Here is a 24,383-nt window from a genome sequence, read left to right as displayed (position 1 = left end):
CTTCAAAGCCCTGAAACTCCCGAAAACAAAAGAGCTTGTTTGGGAGGAAGAGCAAAAAGACGCCTTTCAACAGCTTCGGGAGCATCTGGCTCAACTCCCAACGCTGGCTAGCCCAGTTGAAGGAGAAACTCTATACCTATATGTGGCCGTTAGCCCGGCCACCATCAGCGCAGTATTGCTGAGGGAAGAGAGTAAGAGTCAGCAACCGATTTATTTCGTCAGTCATACACTGACGGATGCCGAGACCCGCTATCCTCTACTCGAGAAAGTTGCTTTCGCGGTAGTAGTAGCTGCTCGGAAGCTGAGGCCCTATTTTGATTGCCATCAGATAGTGGTCTTAACTGATCAGCCATTGGAAAAAGTTCTTGGCAAGGTTGAAAAATCCGGTAGGCTAGCCAAGTGGGCTTTTGAGCTCACCGAATTCAGCATCAGCTACCGTCCGAGGGCTGCCATTAAGGCTCAAGCCCTGGCGGATTTCTTGGCCGAATGCTCATACCAAGAAGTGCTGGACAGTGAAAAGAAAGTCTGGACCGTGTTTACGGATGGGTCTTCCACCGAAAACGGTTCGGGGGCAGGAGTAGTGATAACTTCTCCCGAAGGCCAATCCGTTGAGTATGCACTAAAATTTTCTTTTAAGGCCTCGAACAATGAAGCCGAATATGAGGCAGCAATCGCCGGCCTACAATTATGCATCTCCTTGGAAGCCGATCATGTCTGCTTAAAAACAGACTCTCAGCTAGTTGCATATCAGATCAGTGGCAGCTATGAGGCCAAAGAGCCCTCCATGATAGCTTATCTTGCCAAGATCAAATCAGTCATTGCAGAGCTGAAAACTTTTGAGGTTCAGCTGATCCCAAGGGGTCAGAATACTCAGGCCGATGCACTCTCCAAACTTGCTAGTTCATCTTTTACCGAGCTGAACAGGTCTGTATATGTAGAAGTGCGTCGAGCAAGAAGTGTCGACGAAGCACCTGAAGTGTGCTGCGCCGACCCAGAGCCTAGTTGGATGGAACCCATTTTAGCTTTTAAGCTTCGGGGAGAAACTCCTGAGGACAAAGCTTTGGCCTCCAAAATGAAGAGAACCAGCTCTAGGTTCATTGTCTTCAGGGGGGAACTTCTGAAAAAGTCCTTCTCAGCCCCATTGCTGAAATGCGTGGGACCAACAGATGCAGATTATATCCTGCGGGAGATTCACCTCGGCATCTGTGGGAACCACATTGGGGGAAGAACCTTAGCCCACAAGGCATTGAGGGCTGGATATTACTGGCCCACCATGATCGCAGATGCTAAGGAGCTGGTTCGGAAATGCGAAAAATGTCAAAAATATGCTCCAATTATCCATCAGCCAGCAAGGGATCTTCAGCCGATCCTTAATCCACTCCCGTTTGCCCAATGGGGACTGGATATACTGGGACCATTTCCAGAGGCTGTGTACCAGAAAAAATGGCTGATAGTTGGTGTCGACTACTTCAGTAAATGGATCGAGGCCGAAGCAGCCTCGAACATTACAGAGCAAACTGTCAGAAAATTTATCTGGCAGAATATCATCACTCGCTTTGGCATCCCGAGAGTATTTGTCTTCGATCATGGGAGGCAATTTGACAACTTACCGCTTAAGCGATATACAGATCAGTTCGGCATAAAACTGGCATTTTCAGCAGTATGCCACCCGCAAAGTAACGGACAAGCCGAAGCAGCAAATAAACAGATCTTAAATGCCCTCAAGAAGAGGGTGGAAGATCAAAAGTCCAAATGGCTAGAGGAGCTCCCTGGAACCCTTTGGTCCCTTCGGACAACTGAAAAAGAGGCAACGGGCCACTCACCTTTTGAACTGGTGTATGGTGCCGAAGCCGTCCTTCCAGTGGAAATTGGCTCGGAAAGCCTTCGAGTGCACCATTTCTCGGCTGAGAATGAGCGACTGATGAGGGAATCTCTCGATTTCCTCGACGAAGTAAGAGACTCAGCTCGAGATAAAATGGCGGCCTATAAACAGAGAGTCAGCAAATTTTATAACCGAAGGGTCCATGCAAGGCCTCTCAAAATTGGAGATCTTGTCCTTCGGAATGCTGCTGCAGTTCAGAAAGGCCGAATCCATGGGAAGCTCTCAGCTACATGGGAGGGGCCTTATGAAATTTATGATGAGCTTCAGCCAGGGACATACCGACTTCGGCAGTTGGATGGAACTGAGTTGAAAAATCACTGGAACGCTGATGTACTGAAAAAATATCATGTGTAAACCCTTCGGGGCAGAACAATCTTTGTAAGTACATTTTGAACTAATGAAAGGCCTTGGAGCCGCCATTTATATAAATATTTACAACTTTTTATCCTTTCAAAATTTTCTCGGTTCTATCTACTCTTTAAGGGTTTTTTATTCAGCCTCGTCTGAAACCTTCGCCTTCGGGTAACTGGGCTTCAGATTGCTGACAAAACTCGTCTTTTTAAAGAACACTGGTCTTTCAGCTGAAATCAAACTTCAGTAAGACTTGTTCTCCAAAGACATGAGTCCATGGACAAATCTGGGATATTGCCTTAACTGAGCCTTGTATCCCAGAGAGCCATTATCCGAAACATTGCCTTAAGTTGGCCCTGTGTTTCGGGTATCCATTTTTCAAAGATAGACAGAAAATCAAGGATAACAGCAACAGTTGAAAATTTTTAAATCAGCCTCGTCTGAAACCTTCGCCTTCGGGTAACTGGGTTTCAGATGGCTTACAAAACTCGTCTTTTTAAAGAACACTGGTCTTTCAGCTGAAATCAAACTTCAGTAAGACCTGTTCTCCAAAGACATTAGTCCATGGACAATTCTGGGATATTGCCTTAACTGAGCCTTGTATCCCAGAAAGCCATTATTCGAAACATTGCCTTCAGTTGGCCCTGTGTTTCGGATATGCGTCTTCTTTAAGAACGCTGGTCTTTCAGCTGAAGTCAAATTTCAGTAAGACTTGTTCTAAAGAGGTTAGTCCCAGAAAGCTAATATCCCAAGCATTGCCTTCAGTTGGCCCTGTGTTTCGGATATCCAACTTTCAGACAGTCAATCTTCAGTAAGACTTGTATCCCAGAAGCATTGCCTTCAGTTGGCCCTGTGTTTCGGATACCCATTTTGAAGAAGTTCAGAAATTGCTTATTCAATTGAAGTCATACTTCAATTTCTGTGGGGGCAAGAAGCACTCAGTACAACTATGTTCGGCAGAGTTGAAGAAAAGAAACAGTAAAGCATTCAAAAGTAAAGCAACTGAAGAAAAGAGCATTAGATTAATATTTCATGCTCAAAAATTGAGCTACAAGTTCAATAATTCAGTATCGGCAGCCGCCCACAAGCGGAAAATAACAGCTGCCGAAATACGTACATAAGCAAAAAAAATAAAACTGCTGTACGACAAGGCAAGCTGAAGCAAAAAACAAGGCAAAAAACTCAGAAAGCGGCAAGTCTAAAGTTAAGCACATGATGAACCGCAAGATTCTGAAGACGACTGCCCGAGTTCCTATGCTTCAGCCGGAGGATCAGACTGGTCAGCGTTGAGCCCCATGGTGGCCTCAGCTCCAGCAGCAGAAGAAGCGGGCTTTGCACTTTGCCGAGCCTCCCTTTCCCTCTGCTCAGCTTCCAACTCCAGTCTTTCAGCTTCCTCTTCGGCTTCCTCAGCCTTGAGAATTTCAGCTTCGGCTGGAGTTGCATACTTCATGTGAGGGTCTTCGGGATTCTGGACCCACTCAGCACATTTAGACCAGTCCAGTTTCGGCTCAGCATGAAGGCAGACTCTTCGGCATACTCGGAATCCGTTTCTGAAACCCATCTCATATTCCTCTTGGGTATAAACACGGACCTTGAGTAAAGCCTCAGCATCAGCCAGCTTCTTCTGGGTCTCCTCCAAGTTTTCCTTGGATTTCTTCAGCTCATCAGCGACTTTGGAGGAGGAACCTTTCAGCTCATTCAGCTCTTGCTGAATTTGGAAAGCCTTTGTCTGAGCTTGGACCATTTCAACTTTCTGGATCAGCAATTGATCCTCAGCCTCTTGGAATTTAGCTCTTTGGGCTTCAGCAGCAGCAGCAGCCTCTGAGAGTTGGACGTCTTTGGCCAGGAGCAACTCTTCAGCAGCCATTCGGCTGGCTTCAAGAGCCTCTAGACGCTGCTGCACTTCAGCTTGTGCAGCAGTTCCTTCTTGAATTCGGCTCTCAACGGCAGCCTTGAATTTGGAGACGTCCACTCCCATATGCTCCTGGAGGAATTTTTCCCCTTCCATCAGTGGGGGAAAAACTTCCTTCTCCATAGCATCGCAGAAGGTTTTCAGGGCTTCGGAAGCTTTTTTCCCGTACTCCTCAACCTCCTGCTGCTTCTCTTCAGCTGCTGCTTGCTTCAGCTTAGCAAGCTTAACTTCCTCTTCAGCCACCTTCTTTTCGTGCACAGCAGCGTCTACCCTATCTTGCAGGGTATCTATCAGCTCTACAGTGAGAGTCTGATTGTGCACGAACTGAAAACAGGAAGACAAAAAAAAAATATAAATAAATATAAATAAAAAAAATATATATATATATAAAGAGCTGAATTTCGGAGGAAATGAAGGAAAATTACCTGCATCATCAGCAGTTGGTTAGACCTGGCTGGGTCAGGAACTGATCTGCTGGATTCGCCCATCCCAGCAGTGGCCTTCAGCGACCAGATCCTTGCCCTGTCTACTTCGGACATGCCAGCAAAATTGCCGAAGTAGGCTGCAGCTCCTTCTCGGTTTTGACCCCATATGAGGTCCCAGATGTGATCTGGGATTGGAATTCGGGGGGCCGAGAAACCCATTTCTCCAGAATGCAGAGTCTGGAAAGAAGGGAAGGATGACGATGGAGCTTGATTAGCTTTGGTTGTCTCAGCATCATCCTTCTCAGAGGAGTCAATTACTATGACCTCCTCTTCTTCAGGGGTGAGGACGAAAGCCTCAACCTCTCTTGCGATGTCTGCCGTGAAGCCCTCAGCGCTGGACATCACGGCATCCTTATTTTCGTGCTCATCAGCACTCTTCTTCATTTCTTCTGGGACCCCTCCCTTAGGTTCGGGAGTTCTCTGATCCACCTCCATCTCAGGAGGTGGCGGAGGGGTCTTTTGAGGAGATTGGGGTGTTGGCTGGGGAACCCTCGGCGATCCATTGCCTTCCTCAGGTTCCCTTATTGCGACGCCGATGGTCATCGGCCTCTGCTGAAAGTCATGAGGGCCGATGATGGCCATCCTTCGGCGCCTTTTTAGAAGGGGCTGCTCGTCCATATCTGAGTCTGAAGACTCTTGTATTTGGTCTTCGGGACGAACAGGAGCTTTGCCTTCTCTGTGTCTGTTACTCTCTTCAGACTGTAACAGACAGGGGGGAAGAAGAATGTGAGTAAAAAAAAAAAAAAAAAAACAAAAAAACAAAAAAAAAAAAAAAAAAAAAAAATTTTGTTGTCTGAAAGCTCACCGAGGTTTTCAGCAAAGCCTCGTCTTCTTCAGTTGCTCTAGCTGCAGCTTCGGCTTCAGCAGCTCTGGAGGACCCTTCTCCTCCTTCGCAAGCCTCAAGTACCCGTGCAACCTCTTCGGCTGTGCGGGCAGCTTCAGCTTCTTCGTTCAGCAGCTGAAACAAAGGGTCTCTCTTCTTCCACCAAGGCTTCTGCCTCTGGTACAGAGCAACAGCCTCAATTTGGAAGTGGGAAGAATCCAGATGAACTTCCCTATGCCTCGGCTCAGTGATAGACGGGGCCCGTTCAGTTACAACTCGCTCTCGGTTAACACCAAGACGAGCGTAGTTAATACCAACGTTGGTCTCGTCCCGCTCTGAAAAAAGGAAAGGGAAAAAGTTTAGCTCAGATATGTCGGCACAGCATAAAAAAAAGCAAAGCGAGAGAAGAAAAAGAGGTTAAAAAGCCTCGGCCCCAGCCGAAGAAGCTTACCATCCTTAAACTTTCGGCTGAGGCCAACAGCTGCTAGCATGTTCTCTTGGAAAACGTAATGCGTATCGGGGAGCCAAGTCTCCGGGATATGCTGCATTCGACCACTTCCCCCCGGGTTCGGCAGCTTGCCGAAGATATGTTGCTGATCCAGGTTCGGATCCGCCCCGTTATCTGCGGGGGGACCTAGACTTCCCATTTCGGGATCAGGCTCAGCTAAGTACCGGGGAGCGCTGAAGACGCAAGGGTGGCCCGGATCTGTGGGTGCCCTAACCCAAATCCATTGACCTCTCCAGTCCTTGTCTGAAGAGTCATTTGGCCACATGGTCAAGTATTGGGGCCGGGACTCAATCCGATACCACCCAGAACCATGGCTTCCGTGCCCACTTTGAATATTTGGCACTAGCCGATGGAGCTTTCTGAAGCAGTGCAGGTTCGGCACGTACTTGAAGAACTTGCAGACCCATAAGTATGTCATCACCCTTCGGATGCTGGTGGGGGTTAGCTGACATAGGGAAATGTTGTAATGGATCAGCAAGTCTCGGACGAAAACGTCCAAAGGGAACCTCAGCCCATACTGAAGCTGTCTTGTGTACACCCCCACATACCCCGGGGGTGGACGATGGATTCTATCGGATGCTGAGGGCATTCGGCACCAATATCCATCAGCTTCAAAAATGCCGTAATGCAACTCAATTTGCTCGGCAAATCGATATTGATCGGCGTTCTCTACCCACCATGAGTAGGGGCGGTTCTTTATCATGGCCGAAACGACTTCGGCATTCTCCCACTCTGAAAACCCAGGGAGGATATCCCAAAGGACAGCGGGAACTTCATCATCCCGTCCAGAAGCGCTCGGCTCATCCGTTCTTTGAGGAGGAGCCGAGGAAAGGGGAGTCGCCCTAATCCCTTCAGCAGGGTCAGACTCCGGCCTTTGACCATTCCAGGTCCCAATCCTGTTCCTAGGATCGGGAATCGGCCTTGCTCTTCTTGGAGCACGGGCTCTACCTCTAACTCCTCTTGCCATGGATTATTTCGAAGAGAAAAGTCGAAAGAAAAGGGGAAGGAGTTCGAATTCGAAGAAAAAATAAACTGAAATCAAAGGAATTTACCTTAATCTGAAGCGAAAGTTGCCGATTTACGAGTTCGTAGTGGCAAGTCTCAGTTTCTAAGCTCAATGCTCGGGGAATTTGCGAAGTTTTGATGCGGGTTCTTGGTTTCTCTCTCGAAGAATTCTGGGTTTGTGTTGGTGAATAAGTGAGGAGAATGACGCGCCTCTGTTTATATCTCCAGGTACGGGATACGAAGAGTCTGTGCTTTAATTTCTCTTAAATACCCACTAAGTAGCCATTAAACACATGTCTTGTGATTAAACTGCCCATTATCCGTCCAACTTCCGCAAATCATTAACCGTTGTTATCTCATTAATTACGGTTTAAATTCAAATTTTTGGATCAATTAAATCATTTACTTCCCTCCTTTTCTGAATTAAATCAAACCCGACCCGTCATCCTTCCAAATCGGGTCTGGGGGGCAAGTTGTTTGGGTCCAATTTAGTCAAAATTGGGCCTAAGCACTAAATGATCGAATTAAAAGCCCAAGGTCAAGGTTCAACTCTCCAATTGCTCAAAGGTCAAAGGTCAGCCCACAAAGTAAGCCAATTGGGCTAAAGCCCAACCTCTCCATGTATGATGAGGTATAAAAGCCATCATATTGACACATTCACGGGGAGATAGGAGATTCAGATTCATATGCTCATTCTGGCATTCAGAAATATTCCACAAAAGCCTCAAGCTACAAACTCTCTTGCATAGTGTCTTCCTTTTACACATTGTACTGACTTTAGCATCGGAGGGGCCTTCCTCGGAAACACCCCCGAGGCTAGTTTACGCGTGTTCACTGTGCAGGAAACCTTCGGCCCAACACAACTTGGATCGAATCCAGTCTTCTCCATTTCAGTGGACCTTCGGCAAGGTCCCATTGTTTTCAACCGAAACAATAATAATTAATAACTAGCTCTTATAACTGTTATAAGTTACTGTATAACTATCATATATGAAATAATACTCCTTTTTTTGTATTTTCTTGTTCAACTCACCTTTCATAATGATTTACTTATTTTTACCAAAACCTTTTATTATTTTACACATTCTATTCTTAACAAATCTCATTTTTCCATTTACATTACATTCTCGCGAATATTCTATAATATTTTTACATATTCACATTTTCTGTATTTTTTCATACACCTAAACGCCTTTTTATTAATAACGTCGGTAATAATAAAACAATCCGGAAATAATATACGAGTATTTATTTAATTATTTTATACAGAGTAGATGGAAAAATAAGGAAAGGCAAATGGTTAGCTTAACGACCAAGTAGTCAAAATAATGCCCAAATTAAGCAAACTATTGGTCCGCATTTATTAATTTCTCCCGCACACGGCTTCCCGAATTCCCACCCCCCTTTTCATTTCCTCTATATTTATATGCTTCATGCATTTCGGTGATTCACTCATCACATCGTCACCAATTTCCAAGACTTTTCTCTCTCCTCCTCCTATTTTCTCTCCAGATTTGGAACGAATCAATCCTTCTTTCTTTGATAAATTCATTAGACCAACGAATTTCACGCCAATTTATTCCTCAAATTTCTTGTTTCGTTAATTTTTGTTCTTAACCCTAAGTTTTGCGCTTTGATTCTTGTTTGAGAAGGCGTTGCACAACATGGCGGAAGGTGATTTCAAAGTTGAGAAGCAAGTGGTATGATTTTGTTACGTATTGTAGTTTTCTTTCTAATTTTGTAATGTTTTTGATTTTTTTCAATTGACTTTACAATTTATGATATATTTTTTTTTATTTTTTGATGATTTTCTTTTCTGTTTTGGTGTGTTTGACTTGATTCAGTTATTGATTTGATTTCTAGGATTTTGATTGCTAATTGTCGATTTGTTGCTCGAATTTCTTTATTATTTTCAAATAATTTTTCGCTTGTTCTGCTACAACGTCTGTTATTTTTCCGGGCACAACAATCTTTTAATTCTGTTTTTTTGGATGTTTGTCTGAATTAGATAGACTTTTGGTTTGAATCTGTATTTTTACTTTTTTTTTTTAAAAAAAATTTAAGAATACTAATGGCGTAATTAAAGTGTATTTAGTGAAAAGATGAATAATAATGGCGTTATGAAAGTGTAAATTGGAACTTGGATTGAGAAACATTTGCTACAATTAATAATGAATGATTGAGTTATGAAAGCATTTTATAAGAAGTTACTGATCGTTGTTTGTATGTTACAGAAGAGTGGAAGCGAAGAAGAAAGATTGAAGTACTTTGAATTTGTGCATTCTACTGCACTGCAAGCCATTTTATGCTTTTCAAACATCTATGGTTATGCTAAGGACAAGTCCGGGCCGTTGAAGCCTGGTGTCGAGACTGTCGAGGGTACAGTTAAGACTGTTGTCCGTCCGGTTTATGACCGGTTTCATGAAGTTCCTCTTGAACTTCTCAAGTTTGTTGATCGCAAGGTCAGCCACTTTATTCTGATTCCTGTTATATATCCTTCACTCTTGGCCATATTTCCTCAATTTCAATAGTGTTTTGTTTTGTGTTTGCACAGGGTACTAACAAGTACCTCGTATCACTACTAGATTGTGTTAATGTCTTGTTAAAAGCTATGAGAAAAAAGGATTCTTTCGATGCTTTTTGCTGAGATTTCAGTTGAGAATGTTGTGAAATGTGAATAGATTGTGTCTATCCTCTTTCGTGAATGTTATGCATATGCTATTGTTTGTTTTGACTTCCCAAGAGGAGAAAATTAACATCTTAGCTGGTACTAGACTACTTGTTCCTACTTTTTTTCATAGTGGAGGTTTTTTCAATGATGATATTTCTTAAATGAACACGGTCAATTTTAGTGTATTGCGGTAATTGTAATTAGACATCATTTATGTTACATTTGGATATTTCGTAGCATTGGCATGTATAAAATAGTAGGATCATGTAGTCTAGTACCAGCTAGTATAAGATGCCTTCCCATTTGATCATCATTACTGTAAGCTAATACCATTTGTGATATGTCATACTGTTCATTGCAAAAAAGAACTACAATTCTGTATTTCTGATTATGTGTAACTGATGCTGGCAGGTTGATGACACTTTGTCCAAGGTGCAGCATAGTGTTCCACCCCTAGTGAAGCAGGTATCCAGCAGAGCTTTCGATGCGGCCCAAAAGGCACCTGAGGTAGCTCGTGGTGTAGCCTCAGAAGTTCAACGTGTAGGTGTGGTGGATACTGCATCTGGATTTGCAAAGGATGTCTACACCAAATACGAGCCCACAGCTAAAGAGATCTATACCAAGTATGAGCCAGTAGCAGAGCAGTATGCTGTTTCAGCATGGCGGTCACTCAACCGCCTTCCCCTTTTCCCCAAGGTGGCTGAGGTAATTGTTCCCACAGCAGCCTTGTGCTCTGAGAAGTATAATCAAACTGTGAAAGTTGGTGCTGAGAGGGGTTACAGAGTTGCCAACTATTTGCCCTTTGTGCCTGTTGACAAGATTGCGAAGGTGTTTGAAAGTCAGGATGGGGAGACACAGACTGTTGCTGCTGATGGAAATGGTGTTGCTGTTCCTGCCGCTGCACACTGAGCTTTTATCACTCTTTTTATAACTTGCAAACAGGAAAAAAAAAAAATAGAAAAAAAGAAAAAAGAGGATGTTCATAGATCATAGCTTGAAGCTTTTGGTTATGGAATGCAGTTTTGGTTGTTAGAATATGTTAGTGGTGTTTCTGTTCAGTTCTTGTTTTCATGTTTGGTTTTGGGAAATCTATTGCTTTATTCTTCAGACCTTCAGTTGATGGTAATGATGTATAAATCTGTTCTGGATGCTGTTTTAAGAAATCTTGTTTTATAAAAAGATTAACATTTTGCTGTACTTGACTTCTCGTTTCTTTGATAAATATTTGCTGGTACTTTGTTGGTCTCTGTAGTATGTCGAGGATGGCAAGTAAGACTTATGGCAGTATCGTATGTTGTGGTTTGTGAACCGCCTTCAATAGTATAATACACAAATAAATACGAAGTAGCTTGCTAAGTTGCCATTATGCACCATGTTATCCAGTTGGTGACTTGGTGTATGGAAACATGGCCTAAGAAGTTAGAATAACCCGGCTAAACACTCTTCATTCACAACTGGTAAGTGGTAACATGTTTCCTTAGTTCAGTGAGACAGTGACTTGAACAAAATTCTTGAAATGTCTTGTTAACATGTTATTTTTGAAGTGAGATATCGAATATTTAATAGAAATTCTTGGGAAGAACTTGTCCATATACTAGCCATGACAAAATTATCCACAACTAATTATTCGATCCAACTTACATGATTTGGACGAATGCAAACAAGGTAGAATTGAATTGAGCTAAATTCAATTACTTCTACTTATGCCATTATTTGAGTTATCATTTTTTGCTAATAGAATTTGAATCAAATTAACCCAAAACTTTAACAATTCGCCCCAAAACTTAATTTTAGTATAATACTAGGTTAGGATCCGTGCGATGTACGGTTTATATAAAATCTATTTTTATAATTTGTACTTTATTTAGAAAAATGGATAAATATAAATAAGAATTATGCAGGTTATACAAAAATATTTGTAATTTTATAGTTTTAGATTTTCATCAAAATTATGATATAATACTTGTTAAACGTTGCCTAATACATATTTCAATGTAGGAGTCCATTTATTAGTGTGCTATTTACAATTGTTTCATTTTTTAAAGATAAATCAATAGGTTTAGTTGTAAAGTAAAAGTTTCTAATATTCAAATTTCAAACTTGTTAAATATGGCATCATCCATGCATTTACCCGGGAAAAAAATTATTATGTGAATGATATGTGGACAGTAATGACGTCAGCAACGTTTTGTTTTAATAATAGTTAATAGATGAACACCCACACATATACAGTCAATTTTCTCAAATAAGTTTGAAATTGATCAATTTTTTTTTTTTTTATAAAGTATTTAAGATTTATGTTCAAAAAAACTTTTACTTACTCTACCCTTAGATAATCATAACAATGTGGACTTTTGCACCATTTACACATTAATTTTTAAACATACTTATATATACAATAATGTGTTTCTGAAATATTCTAAAATTTATCATTACTATGTACATTAATGTTCAAAATTATACACTAACAAGTACAACAACCACCTGTGATTATTTAGGAATGAGTTAAGGATTATAAAGAATTAAAGACTAAAGAGTTTCAATCTATTTTTTTTTAGGTAAAATGAAAGATTCTACTGAACCACCACCTCTAAGCTCATAAGATTTCGTCCAAACCATATAAAGCTAGATTGCTTACTCGGTTATTCCGTATATTGTCTATATACATCAGGATGCACGTAATAAAAAACCGAGGGCCTCTAAATATAGCCCATCCTAATATCCTATTAGCCCAACTTCTAAGCCCCAGTCATCACTGCCTCTCTCTCTCTGGAATCAGCTGCTCAGCCTCAGCAGTAGCAGGCTAACCAGAAACTCAAAATCCCCAAAACTAACAACAAATTAAACCACCATTTTCAGATTACAAAGCTTGAAAAATCTCAGATTATTATCCATGGCAAATTGTTTGCAGGTTCCAATGGCTTCTTGCTCAATTTCATCGTCTTCAACCTCAGTTAATTCAACTAGAAGAAGTTTCAGAACAAATTTATCGATGAAACCCAGAAATTCTGCTCAAATTCCTATGCCCCCAGTTAACCCTAAAGACCCTTTTCTTAAGAAACTTGCTTCGGTTGCTGCTAATTCTCCCGAAACGTTTCTTAATAGGCCTCTTGATTCGGATTCTCCTCCTTATTTGGATTTGTTCGATTCTCCTCAACTCATGGCTACTCCTGCTCAGGTACCATTTATAACTGCGCTATTACCTTAATTTCTTCCAATTTTATCGAATTTATATCTTGTTTTACTGATGGTTTGAATTTTTTATATGGTAATTTTAGTAAGTAATAACAAGGGATGATAACTATTTTGGTGTTTGTTGTTTGATTTTGATGGATTTTGTTTGTTTGAGATTGAATATTGAGGGTATAGTAGAGGAATGTAAGGATAATTGTGACGATTATATATTTACGATTCCGAGGAGGTATCGAGTGGTGATGAAAAGTTGCGAGGAAAACAAAGCGCAAGTCTTGTTAAGTGTGACTTAGATAGAATTATAGGAAATTGAATTCTGGTTAGATAATGTAAGTGTAGTCTGTATTATGGAGCTTTGTGATGTTAGTAATGTTAACTAATGATGCCGAGTGTGACACCGTGATTAGCTTGAGTAATAGGGCCTTAGGGGTCTTGAGAAGTTCTCATAGCTACAAGGGTAATTGAGCAGTCTCTTTGATTACTTGGTTTTTTTGTGGAGTTTGATGGAACTTGCATTTTTGAGATTTGAGTATTGAGGGTGTTGTAGATAAATGTGAGATTACTTGGTGAGGATATAATTATTACTTTATAAGAGGTGATATTAAGTGTAATTGGAAATTCAGGAAGAAAAGCAAAGTGTGTACTCATGAAAAAGATTGTTAGGAGGGAAAAGCTATTATAAGCCGATAGATAGAATTGAATAAGATTGCTATTTCAGTACATAATGCTAAGAGTAGCCTATGAAGCATTTTGGAATGTGGAGGCTGTAGCATTTACTAGTACAATTGTTGATTGTGGATGCCACAATTAGCTTGTTTCACGGTGTTCATATTAGTGATTTTCTTGCATTTTGTTTTTCTAAAGGTGGAACAAAGAGCATTATGGTCATTGCTATAGCTCAAAATTCTGGAAAGAGTTAAATTGTTTGCTCCATGAGCAAGCTTACTTTAAATGATTGTAATGGCCACTTTTTTGTTGTATGGTCTTATCTTCTCATCCATTTCAGCATGATGTCCAATATCTGATTCTTATTCTGGAGATCTTCTGATTCTTTACACTTGCTTGATTTTGAACTAGGTGGAAAGATCGGTTTCTTACAATGAGCACAGGCCGAGGAGGCCTCCACCAGATTTGCCTTCTTTGTTGCTTCATGGAAGAATTGTTTACATAGGGATGCCTGTAAGTATTCTTGTGCAATTATTCTGTTTTTTTGTTGTGAATAATTAGTGTGGGGTAGGTATACTGAAGTTTATGATTTTAAGAACTATAATTTTGAGACTCTGTGTTGTGGGGTGACAGGTATTTTGTAATTTTAAGTTGTCCAGTCATACATTAATTCTTGTATTTCATTAATCTTGTGGCTGCATTGCAGTTAGATTACATTTTCACTTTTACGAATAAATATAATTTGATACTCTCATCCTCTCTCCTCCTCCCCAATGAAGGCTTGGCTAAGGCAGAGGTATATAAATTAGTTGGCAACTTGGCATCATGGACTCAAGGTAGTAAAAAGAACCTAGTTAAAATGCCATTCTGATGTGTTAACCCATTGAGGGGACTATACTGTTTTCTGGGTATTCACTATTCAGTAAGCTAATTTAGTGATGTTGGTAGTATACTGTACTCACGGATCTGGTCAATAAGATTTCCATTTAGAATGGTGGTTAGATATAGACATGAATAAATTAAGGCAGTGTTTGGTGTGAAGTGAAGCAATGTTTGTTTGAGGATCTGGTTTGATTTATTATAAAATTATTCTGCTGATGTCAAATTGTCTAATTTATTTTGTCCTTAAGAAAAGATGACAAGCAATATGATCATAGGTAATGCTTATGTGTATCCCTCCCCTCTTTTTGTCTAAGTGTTTCAAGTTGCTCTGTTTTCTCTCTTAAAAAGTTACATGCAGATGTTTGTAGTATGATTAAAAAATGTGATTCGTTGCCAGTTGGTTCCTGCTGTCACGGAGCTTGTGATTGCAGAACTGATGTACTTGCAATGGATGGATGCAAAGGAACCTATATATATTTATATAAATTCTACTGGTACCACCCGGGATGATGGTGAAACGGTAAGCTAATGTTTGGTGTCCTTGTATTTCAAGCAATCTGTTTTGGCTATACAAGGCTATTTTGGTATTGAATAAGGTGGACTAGATGACATGTAATTATAGACTGTTAGCATAGCTTTTTCTTAAAAATGGCATGAAATATTATAGGAAATATACTTGCACAGTTGCACCATTTCCTTCGCTGGATATAATGAAGAATATGGAAAGAATAAATGGAATATTTATCTTGTATATGTCTGTATTGATAGTGTTAAAGAAAATAGGTAGGATTTCTGATCCTATGTGAAAGGATCACAATGGTAATGGAATAAACATATTAATACTCTAGAAGGGGGGGGGGGGGTTGAATAGAGTATGGGCGTTTTTCGCAAAACTGAAAATGTCAAGGCCTTGAGATCAGTTACAGGGCGGAATAAACTGATCTTTGTTTTATAAATCAAGACTTTGAAAATTATTTAAAGTAAAACAGTTAGTAAGCAGAAGGTTATAAACGTTTGTTTTGGATTTTGTTAAAACTGTTTAAAACAAAGAACGAAAGTAAGAATAAGGCAAAAATAAAAACAGAAATAAACACAAGGAATTGTTACGAAGTTCAGCACAAAGGCCTACGTCTCCGCCTAGGGTTGTCCAACCCGTAGGATTTTAACCAACTTTTATTTCTTCCCTTAGAGTTCTAAAGCAACCTAGAAGATCTCACTATCTTCTCTCCATAGCACTTCCCGCTACACCTTAGACACTCAATTCCCAGAAATAAAAGCTAACTCACTTTTACTATACTTTGAGTATTATAAATTTACTCTAAGTATATCACTCTTTTGATATATACTTTTTCCACTCTTAGATACACTTTTCTTTTCTCTCCATCTAATCACACAATAAGGTATTAAAGAATTTAGAGAGAAAATATTTAACACTCTTGCTATAGTGTATAAAGCTTGATAGTTCTTGAGAGTTCTCGTCGTTGTTGTTCTTGTTGTTGTTTTTTCAGCATATCTTGACGCTATTTATAAGGCCTTTAGGCTGATTTCAAAACGTTGCAAAGCTGACTTCAAAGGTTTGAAAGTCTTCAACAGATTTCCTTAAATCTTGCTTCAACAGAATTTTCAGCCCTTTTGAATTTTGAACGTTGCTTTTCATCTTGCTGTATTTTTGGGATTTCAAAACCAACGTTCAGCTTGCAACAGAAATATTCAGCCTATCTTCAAGGGATAAAAACAAATATATTTGAATCTGAAAAACAAATTAGTTAGATAAGAATAAAGATAAATATCTTATCACAATACAAGATAAATATGTTAGAGATAAATAATCAGAATATTATCACAATATATTTATGCAAGACTAAATAATTATCCAATCCAAAAAATTCGTCCAGCCCAAAACAACAACTTGTCACACGTATTGGCTTTACACAAATAGACATATAGAACAAATATCTGCATAGTCTACTTATAGCCTGAGGTTTAATAAAATAACATATTTGCAACATGGGTTTGACTTCCATCATTTATAAATAAACAAAAACATTAAGGCCTATCAAGGTGGAGTCTTCACTATGTAAGAATATGCCTGGTTTTTTTGTGGCTTTCCAGTCGTATGCATGCCTCATATTTGAAATCTCTTCTGAAACCTTCTAACTTTTGTAATTAATTGATGCTTACATGAGTGGATTATTGTTAATCAACGCAATGGTGTAGATGTCAAGTAATTTTTTTTCGCTTCTTTCCTGCTTTCTGTTTGTTCCATCCTCTGATCATTCACATGTAAAAGGCTAAACTTGTTTGATGAAATGTGGAGGTGTAATATAGAAGGGTTTTGGCTATCTGGTCCTTTGATACTTCAATTGGGTAACATAAAATGTGTAAAGTTATGACAGTTATTCTTCTTTACGATGATTTTTGGTTGCTGAGGTTTTGTATGTCAAGTCTCAAAACTCACTCGGTCATTCCATCTACTATCTTTTATTTACTTTTCTGCTAAAACCCTCTTCTCCTGTTGCTGGGCTTGGTACTAATTGGAAGTTTGGCTATCTATATCTATATTCTAGAGCGTAAAGCTTATCGGTTTATTCTTAATGATTTTCAGGTTGGAATGGAAACCGAAGGTTTTGCTATCTATGATGCGATGATGCAGCTTAAAAATGAGGTAGCTTCTTTCTGTCTATTTGCATTTGCTGGATTCTTACACCTTTTAACACTTAGGTTGCTGTGTAATTTCTTGTTCCTTGTCATTAGTCTTAAATGGGAAGTCAAGTGACATTTGTAGAGCTTTCAATTTGTCAATAAGCTGAATAATATAAAAATGATAAAGCATGCTATTCATGAGTATTGGTTGAAACAGTGATGGTTGCTATATGATTCTGGTCTACCTGGAGTGCAACTAGTGTCAGCTTCATGTCAGGTGGCAACTACTTTGATTCAGTCACATGTGCCACTTAACATTCAGTCCCAATGTAAGCCAAGTCAGGCTTTCGAGCAATGATTAAGTCAAGCAGATGAGAGAGATAATGTTATCTATTTAGATGAAAAGGACTACAGCTATACAATTTAGGGTATATTTAGTTTGGTTGATGAATATGCAGTGTGAGTTTGTCACTAGTATTCTTATTTTCTGTAATTTGTTTTTCTTTTTGGTGTTGGTGTTGTTATTTTTATCTACTACAGCTATAATCCATTGCCACCTTAATTACCAAGTTTATTAGCACATGATATGTTTTTACCAATGTTATTAATTAATGTTATCACCTTTTGAATTTTTTATTATTGGCTTGTGGCCCGGTAGTCCAGTACTATTACTAGGAACAGGAATTCGGACAATCCTCTCATAATTATAATTTACATTTTCACATCCCTTCTTTCAATGAATATTTTGGGTCTCAGTCTTCCTTTCAGTTCCTACTCCTCAGAGTCTCTCTAGGCAGTTGTTTCTTTTAGTTGAGGCAGGAAAAAAAAAAGTGAGTGGAAGAAAAATACGAAGTATATTTAAATCCATTTCATTACATTTAAGAATTTATTGTAACATCCTACTTTCAACCCTTTACTTTATTACTTCAGTTCCTAAATAGTGAGTACGGTCAGTATTTCAATTTAAACCAAGTAGGAGAGAGTGTATAACGCGGGGCTTGTGTTAAAAAAACTGGGAGAGAGTTTTATAATGGGTTTCGTATGGAAGAAAGAGTGTGTTTTAAGTGGGGTATGTATAAGGTAATATTAATTAATATATGAAATAAACAAAATTGTAACCTATAAAAAGGAACAAATGAAAATAGAAAGCTTAACCAACAAAAGAATGGAAGTAGTAATGTAGTATCAGTTACATGCCGCGATCCATTGTGCTATCTTTCTCGTACCTATCCTCTTTTTCCCTACCTCTTGAGTTTTTGCAGTTTTTCTTGTCTCTTCTTGCCTCTTTCTCTCCTTCATTGTCAGTTCAAACCTTGCTTTTGTGTTGACTCTTGCTTGCTTTTCTTAAACACCAAAGATCATCATATGCACACTTTTCCTCTCCTCCTATACCTGTGAATCCTGTGATGTACCAATTTGGCTCTAAAATTGATAGAGCTGAAATGGTCCTAGATGTGGTCCTTCCCGTAGCGAATCTGCTCAGGTGTGGTGGCTCTTGGAGTATTATGGACATTTAGATTGGTGATGGAGACATGGGAAGTGTAAGGCTTTTTAACTAGTGATTTGATGTATGCTAAGCTTTCATTTACATATAGACAAGATCAACTATTTAATGGTTAGCTGCCAACTTAGAAGCCGGAAAAACAGCATTTACCAATTGAGGCCATAATCTTAACATGTACCATTGTATGCCCACGTAGATGCCTCCTTGTTTTACTATCTATTGATGATTTCTTCCTTTTCTGATCAATTATGTGCTTTTGATGATAATATCTGAATGAGCTTACATTTGTTGCACCTGCTTTCTGTTTCTGTAAGCATTTTTTTGTTCCTTAAATTTGTCATTTGCTCATTGGTTCTGCTTCTTTGACATTATTGCAAGTTCAGATACACACAGTTGCTGTAGGGGCTGCTATCGGTCACGCTTGCCTGCTTCTTTCTTCCGGAACCAAGGGAAAAAGGTTTATGATGCCGCATGCCAAAGGTTTGCACATTTATATTTGTTTGATGGGGTTATAAACTTTTTATGCATGAGCTGAACATATTATTTTGCTTACACACTTTTCAGCCATGATCCAACAACCTCGTGTACCATCATCTGGGTTAATGCCAGCAAGTGATGTTGCAATTCGTGCAAAAGAGGTATGTTTGTATCATATTCTTCCTATGGGGAAATTCTCAGCAAAACAAGTTCCATTGTTGCAAATTTTTTTTGACATTTTTGATAATATTATTTATGCTTGAAAGCTGTGGGAGTACTGGAGTAGTTTATTCTGAAGCAGAAGTGTTGTTATAAAATTACACTGGATATGATCTTTATCTAGTGTATTCAAGATGCTAATTTATCCCATAACTCGTTGCCTAGGTCTTTTGTTTATTCCTAACGAGGCCCTAACTTTACCTGTGGTAGCACTATAATTTTAATTTTATAGACATTGTAATTGTATTTATTATATTATGGTACCGCCAAGCTTAAATCACTGCTCCTGGCATGAGTCATGACCATAAGACAGCATGATTACATGTAAAATGTATGTGAATGGAAATGAAATATGAAGTTATATGGGCAAAGAAGATGAGGTTCATCCCTGTTTTTAGACTTTAATTCAGCCTGTATTTTGATTTTTATTATTCATCTACACCATCTGACTCATTGAACTTGGTTCATTAATGTGATTTGAAATGGCCCGAAAAGTTAACTAGTAGTGCCACATGGTTCCTGTCCAAAGTTGTGAGATAGTGAAACACTGAAACATTATCCCATCACCGGGGATGATTTTGAGCCTGACTAGCGAATGGGAGATGCTTATGTGGATATCTGACCTCATCATATTTCCAAGACATATAAAGCTTTACGCTTTGTTTGGATAGAAGGAAATGGAAGTAAAAGAAGAGAAGAGAAAAGGAGGACAATTTCTCTTGTTTGGGTAAAGAGAGAGAGAGGGGGGGGGGGGGGAGGGAGAAAGGGGAAGGATCCATTTTCTTTTATCTTTAATAAGCATAATCCCTCCAAAATTGGAGAGATTTGGAGAGAAAATGGAGCTCATCTCTCCCTTCTCTTTCTCTTCCCTCCCCTTCCTCCTCTTTCCCTTCCCTTACTTTCCTTCCTTCTTTGCTATCCAAACAAAGCATTAGTCCAATTTGCTCTCTCTACAAATGAATTCCGTTCCGGGCTTTAAATGTTGAGAGCTCCCAGTTAAGCCCTCTGGTTTTATTTCCACTTTCATGTTTACTTGAACATTAAGGGTCAACCCTGGTCTTAGCTTGCTGTTTCTTTATCTGGCTGGGATCTGTGCTAGGTTAATGGTGTTGAAGCACCCTAGTCATCATGCTGATGTGGTGACCCAAGCCAGTAAAATTTCAGACTTATGTGAAATGCTGTCTATATTGGCTTGGGTCATCATGTCATCATCACAATGTGGTGACCTTTATTTGAAACCATTATGCAAACACGATGGAGGTTAACTAAAGTTTGAGGAGGGTGTGTGCCTTAATTCAACTGCTTGAATCTCTTTGCTGATACCAGATGTGATCATGGATTGCTGTAAACATTGATAATATTATCTGTCCATATGTTTCTAAAATTGGACAATATGTTAAAGTATTGGCAGCATCCAAATCCTGGTATTAAAACGATTATTTCACAGTGCACAGCTTGACAGAGTCCAAGTTAGGTATGCCACTGTATATAACTGATCATTTTGTATCTGATTTTAGATTCAAGAAGTGATGTAAGCTCATGAAAGCAAATACCATGTCGTTGCATGTCATTTTTAATTTAAATCAAGTCTTATGCTTGACAACTGGTGTGGGAATCTGATCTCGTTGAGTTGCAGGTAATTATAAACAGGGACACTCTTGTGAGACTATTGGCTAAGCACACAGAAAATGTAAGTATGACATTGATTTTCTTGCTGTCTAAAACAGAATCTGTTTGTGAGGCATTTATTCAATCAATTTGTTTGTTATATTTGTTATCAGTCTGAGGAAGCTGTTGCTAATGTGATGAGAAGGCCATTTTACATGGATGCAACCAGAGCCAAGGACTTTGGTGTCGTAGACAAGGCAAGTTTCTTCATGACTGATGCCTTCTAAATTTCTTGTGTTACATACTTTAATACTTACATGGTTCTTGTATGATTTCATCTATAGAGTGCTTCAATCATAAAGTCGATTTGCATCATCTTTATAGAAAGCAAAAAAGGTTGATGTATGAATTTACTGATCTTGTCACAGATTCTTTGGCGTGGCCAAGAAAAAATCATGTCTGATGTTTCTGCTCCTGAGGACTGGGACAAGACCGCTGGAATTAAAGCTGTTGATGCTATATAACCTCTTTATTGACATAATTTATAATTCTCGGTAAGTATATCATTTCATGGCTCTTCCTATTCTTTGAGCAATTGAGCTATATTGTAATTGCATAATATGAATGTGTATGTGTTCATGTGGAGGCTTCTAAATCTAGCTAAGCTTACATTTGGTTGGGGAAAAAGTTTATAGAAACAGGAGGGGAAGATTTTGTTATGGTAGGTGATCAAGATCATGTAGCAAGAGAGTGACATAGAAGGGAATTAAACATCTAATGGCCTGAAGAAGAGGAATTAAGGACAACAAAAAAATTGACATGAATACTTTTTCGGATGTATAGGAAGACTGCCACCTTTCTTGAAATAGTAATTCTTTATGCTTTATGATTCAAGTCCCCATAAATTTTCCTACTATAAGGGACGGGGAGGGCATGGTAGTTGGATGCTTATAACTTACAAAGGGTTTTATCGTGATTCATGCCTTACATTTTTATAGCCAAGTTTAAGGGATTAAAAAATATGACTACTATTTGGGGAGGGATAGATTTATTTCACTGGGAGTATCTTTTTAGGCTTTGATAAACCATGGCATTTGATGTTCTATGACTTCTTTCCCCATGAGTTTACAGAAGAGAAACTTGGTTGTAGCATTAAATCTATTTATGAGTAATACATACTCATATTATTTTGTACTCTGTATATCATATATTGGTGCTAGTAAATTTTGGTAAAACACCTCATTTTCTCAAGCTTTTTCTTTTTAAAAATTGGTGGTCACCATCTTGTATTGAAGGTATTTTCTCCATTGTGACATCTGAGTATATGCAATTAATATCGTCCATTGGGAACTGGGGGAAATTTCATCTCATAGAACTTGTGTTGGCTTCAGATACTGCTTGCTGATAGCAAAGCAACATGGATTTGGCAGAGCATAACATATAAATGGTGGCTTGTGCTGGCAATGGGCTTGTACCTATATGACCGTGGAAAATTTCTGAAGATTCAAGATTTAATCATGAAAAGTCACGAACTCATGTAAAAGCCAAGCTATTTATCTAATGACGATGGCTATGTACATTGCAAACTGATCTGAAGATAGCCAGCGTAATATAGTGAGTTTTCATTGTTTCATATGCTGAGATTCTGGAACTTAAGCTTATTAAAAGGTTTAGTACTGGTTTTGTAGATTATGTACAATTGCATCCAAATGTATATGATTTAATGTTACTCCCAAATTCTTGTTTTATCTATTCATGTCTTGAGGTTCACATGGTAATTTTATGTTTATTTCTTTGAAAAAAATTCAAAATGGTAAAACTCAAATTTTCTGATTAAGGTTTTTCCATACACCAAAGTTCCCTTTGTAAGAGTTGTATCCTCATCAACCTCTTTCCACCTCTCATGTAACTGTATATATGTTGCCATAATCTAAGCACAGTCTATTTCCATAGGTTATACCTATACTCATTCCGAAATATTCATTTGTTTTTTTTTAATAGATGCATCTTTTTAACATTAATAATATCAAAAAAAAATATAGGGAAAAATTAACAGAAATAATCCGAACTTTGGCTCATTCTCCCAAAATAATCTCACTTAATAATCTGAACTTTAATGTAAATTTTCTTCTAATGGTCTCAACCGGTCATTTAACTTGTTACAACAAGTTGTCTGATACATGTTAGCATGAAATTGGCCAAAAAAACAAAAATAAATAAAATACATTAAATTAAAAAAAATAATTAACTAAAAAAACCCACCACCACCTTCCCCACCAGCCCAACCACTTCCCTGCCCCCAGCCCCGCCCAATTCTCCAGCACCGGTCCCGCCTCCCGCCGCGCCTAGACCCATCCCCTTTCCCTCGCCGGCGCTTCTTCTCCCCCTACCCTCTGCGTTGCCCCCTAAACCACCATCTTAACAAACAAATTAACAACGAGCGGGACCAGGTCCACCATCAGAATCAAGAGATTCAAATTCACGAGAGCCATATGACTATTAGGTCTTCTTCAAGAATCCAACAGTCGAGCTGCCGGCAATGGCGGATTTGAGCTTGGGATGAGAAGCCCTAGGAGAGCCGTCGACGTCACCGGCGTCGCCATCTTCGTCCATGAGATCGACTTCCTCTGGTTCGAAGTCGACCACTTCAACGTCGGGTGCCGCCACTGTTAAAGCTTCGAGTTGTTGCTGTTGTTGATGATGATTTTCTCTGTCCTAGTGCTAGGGTTTCGAAGGTTGTTTGTTAGGGATTTTTCGGGGGAGGGAGAGGGGTTTCATGATGGGGTTATGGTGGTTTAGAGGCGACGCAGTGGGAGTTCTTGGCGGATGCCGGCGCAAGGGGGGTCTGGGCGCGGCTGGGGGCGGGGGCGGGGGCGGAGGGCTGGGCGTGTGGGGGCAGGGAGTGTGGCTGGTGGTGGTCGGTTTTTTTATAATTATTTTTAAATAGTTAGTTATATTTACTTTTTTTTTTTTTTGAAACATAGTTATATTTACTTAATTAAGTGATAATTGTTAACTAATATTTTTTTTAAAGAGTTAATTAATATTTTTAACCAATTACGTGGTGACATGTGTAAGTTAAATTTATTTATTTTTTTTAAAAAAATCACCTATTCAAACGGTTACAGGTCACTTGGGACCATTAGAAGAAAATTCACATTAAAGTTCGGATTATTAAAAAATAATTCAAAGTTGGGATTATTTTGAGCGAATGAAGCAAAGTTCGGATTATTTATGTCAATTTTTCCTATAAAAACTTGATATTTTGATAATATACATTGAATAATTTTAAAATATTTGTTTTTTTTTCCAAATACACGAGTGTAAATTAAGTTAGTGATTGATTATGATTTGAGAAGGGTAGACATGATACTTGTGTTCTTTAGCGAGAGGAACATGGGAGAGAATATAGAGGAGGAAAGAAGAAGAAAGGAGAATATGACTAAACTAATAGGGAAAAGGTATAAGATAACTTATTTATGCAAGTATATTCGGTATCCTAGAGCCTATTAGACTCCAACTAATCTGAATTCAAGTCGGGTAGACTCGAAGGGA

At 39.0% G+C, this 24,383-nt stretch overlaps 2 protein-coding genes across 4 annotated transcripts; both read left to right on the top strand.

Moving 5' to 3' along the window:
- Window positions 1–8,351: 8,351 nt before the first annotated feature.
- Window positions 8,352–10,834, top strand: LOC110736857 (stress-related protein-like). 2 transcript variants are annotated; one of them, XM_021917186.1, is made up of 3 exons: window positions 8,352–8,666; window positions 9,204–9,428; window positions 10,049–10,834. In XM_021917186.1, exons 1-3 carry the CDS (start codon window positions 8,631–8,633, stop codon window positions 10,544–10,546), a joined length of 759 nt encoding a protein of 252 aa, XP_021772878.1. In that variant the 5' UTR covers window positions 8,352–8,630; the 3' UTR covers window positions 10,547–10,834. The 2 variants fall into 2 exon arrangements, with proteins under 2 accessions (XP_021772878.1, XP_021772877.1); XM_021917185.1 differs by having other exon boundaries at window positions 8,355–8,666; window positions 9,201–9,428.
- Window positions 10,835–12,339: 1,505 nt separating this feature from the next.
- LOC110736856 (ATP-dependent Clp protease proteolytic subunit-related protein 3, chloroplastic-like) lies at window positions 12,340–22,606 on the top strand. 2 transcript variants are annotated; one of them, XM_021917183.1, is made up of 10 exons: window positions 12,340–12,815; window positions 13,907–14,008; window positions 14,775–14,897; window positions 16,983–17,042; window positions 18,908–19,004; window positions 19,089–19,162; window positions 20,857–20,910; window positions 21,002–21,085; window positions 21,257–21,382; window positions 22,220–22,606. In XM_021917183.1, exons 1-9 carry the CDS (start codon window positions 12,531–12,533, stop codon window positions 21,350–21,352), a joined length of 975 nt encoding a protein of 324 aa, XP_021772875.1. In that variant the 5' UTR covers window positions 12,340–12,530; the 3' UTR covers window positions 21,353–21,382; window positions 22,220–22,606. The 2 variants fall into 2 exon arrangements, with proteins under 2 accessions (XP_021772875.1, XP_021772876.1); XM_021917184.1 differs by lacking the exon at window positions 22,220–22,606 and adding an exon at window positions 22,124–22,213 and having other exon boundaries at window positions 12,531–12,815.
- The last annotated feature ends 1,777 nt before the right edge of the window (window positions 22,607–24,383 follow it).

Source organism: Chenopodium quinoa, unplaced genomic scaffold, assembly GCF_001683475.1.
Source record: "Chenopodium quinoa cultivar QQ74 unplaced genomic scaffold, ASM168347v1, whole genome shotgun sequence".
NCBI classification, from domain to species: Eukaryota; Viridiplantae; Streptophyta; class Magnoliopsida; order Caryophyllales; family Amaranthaceae; genus Chenopodium; species Chenopodium quinoa.
The sequence above is the reverse complement of the archived record's forward strand: the minus strand, read 5'-3'. Positions and strand labels throughout refer to the sequence as shown.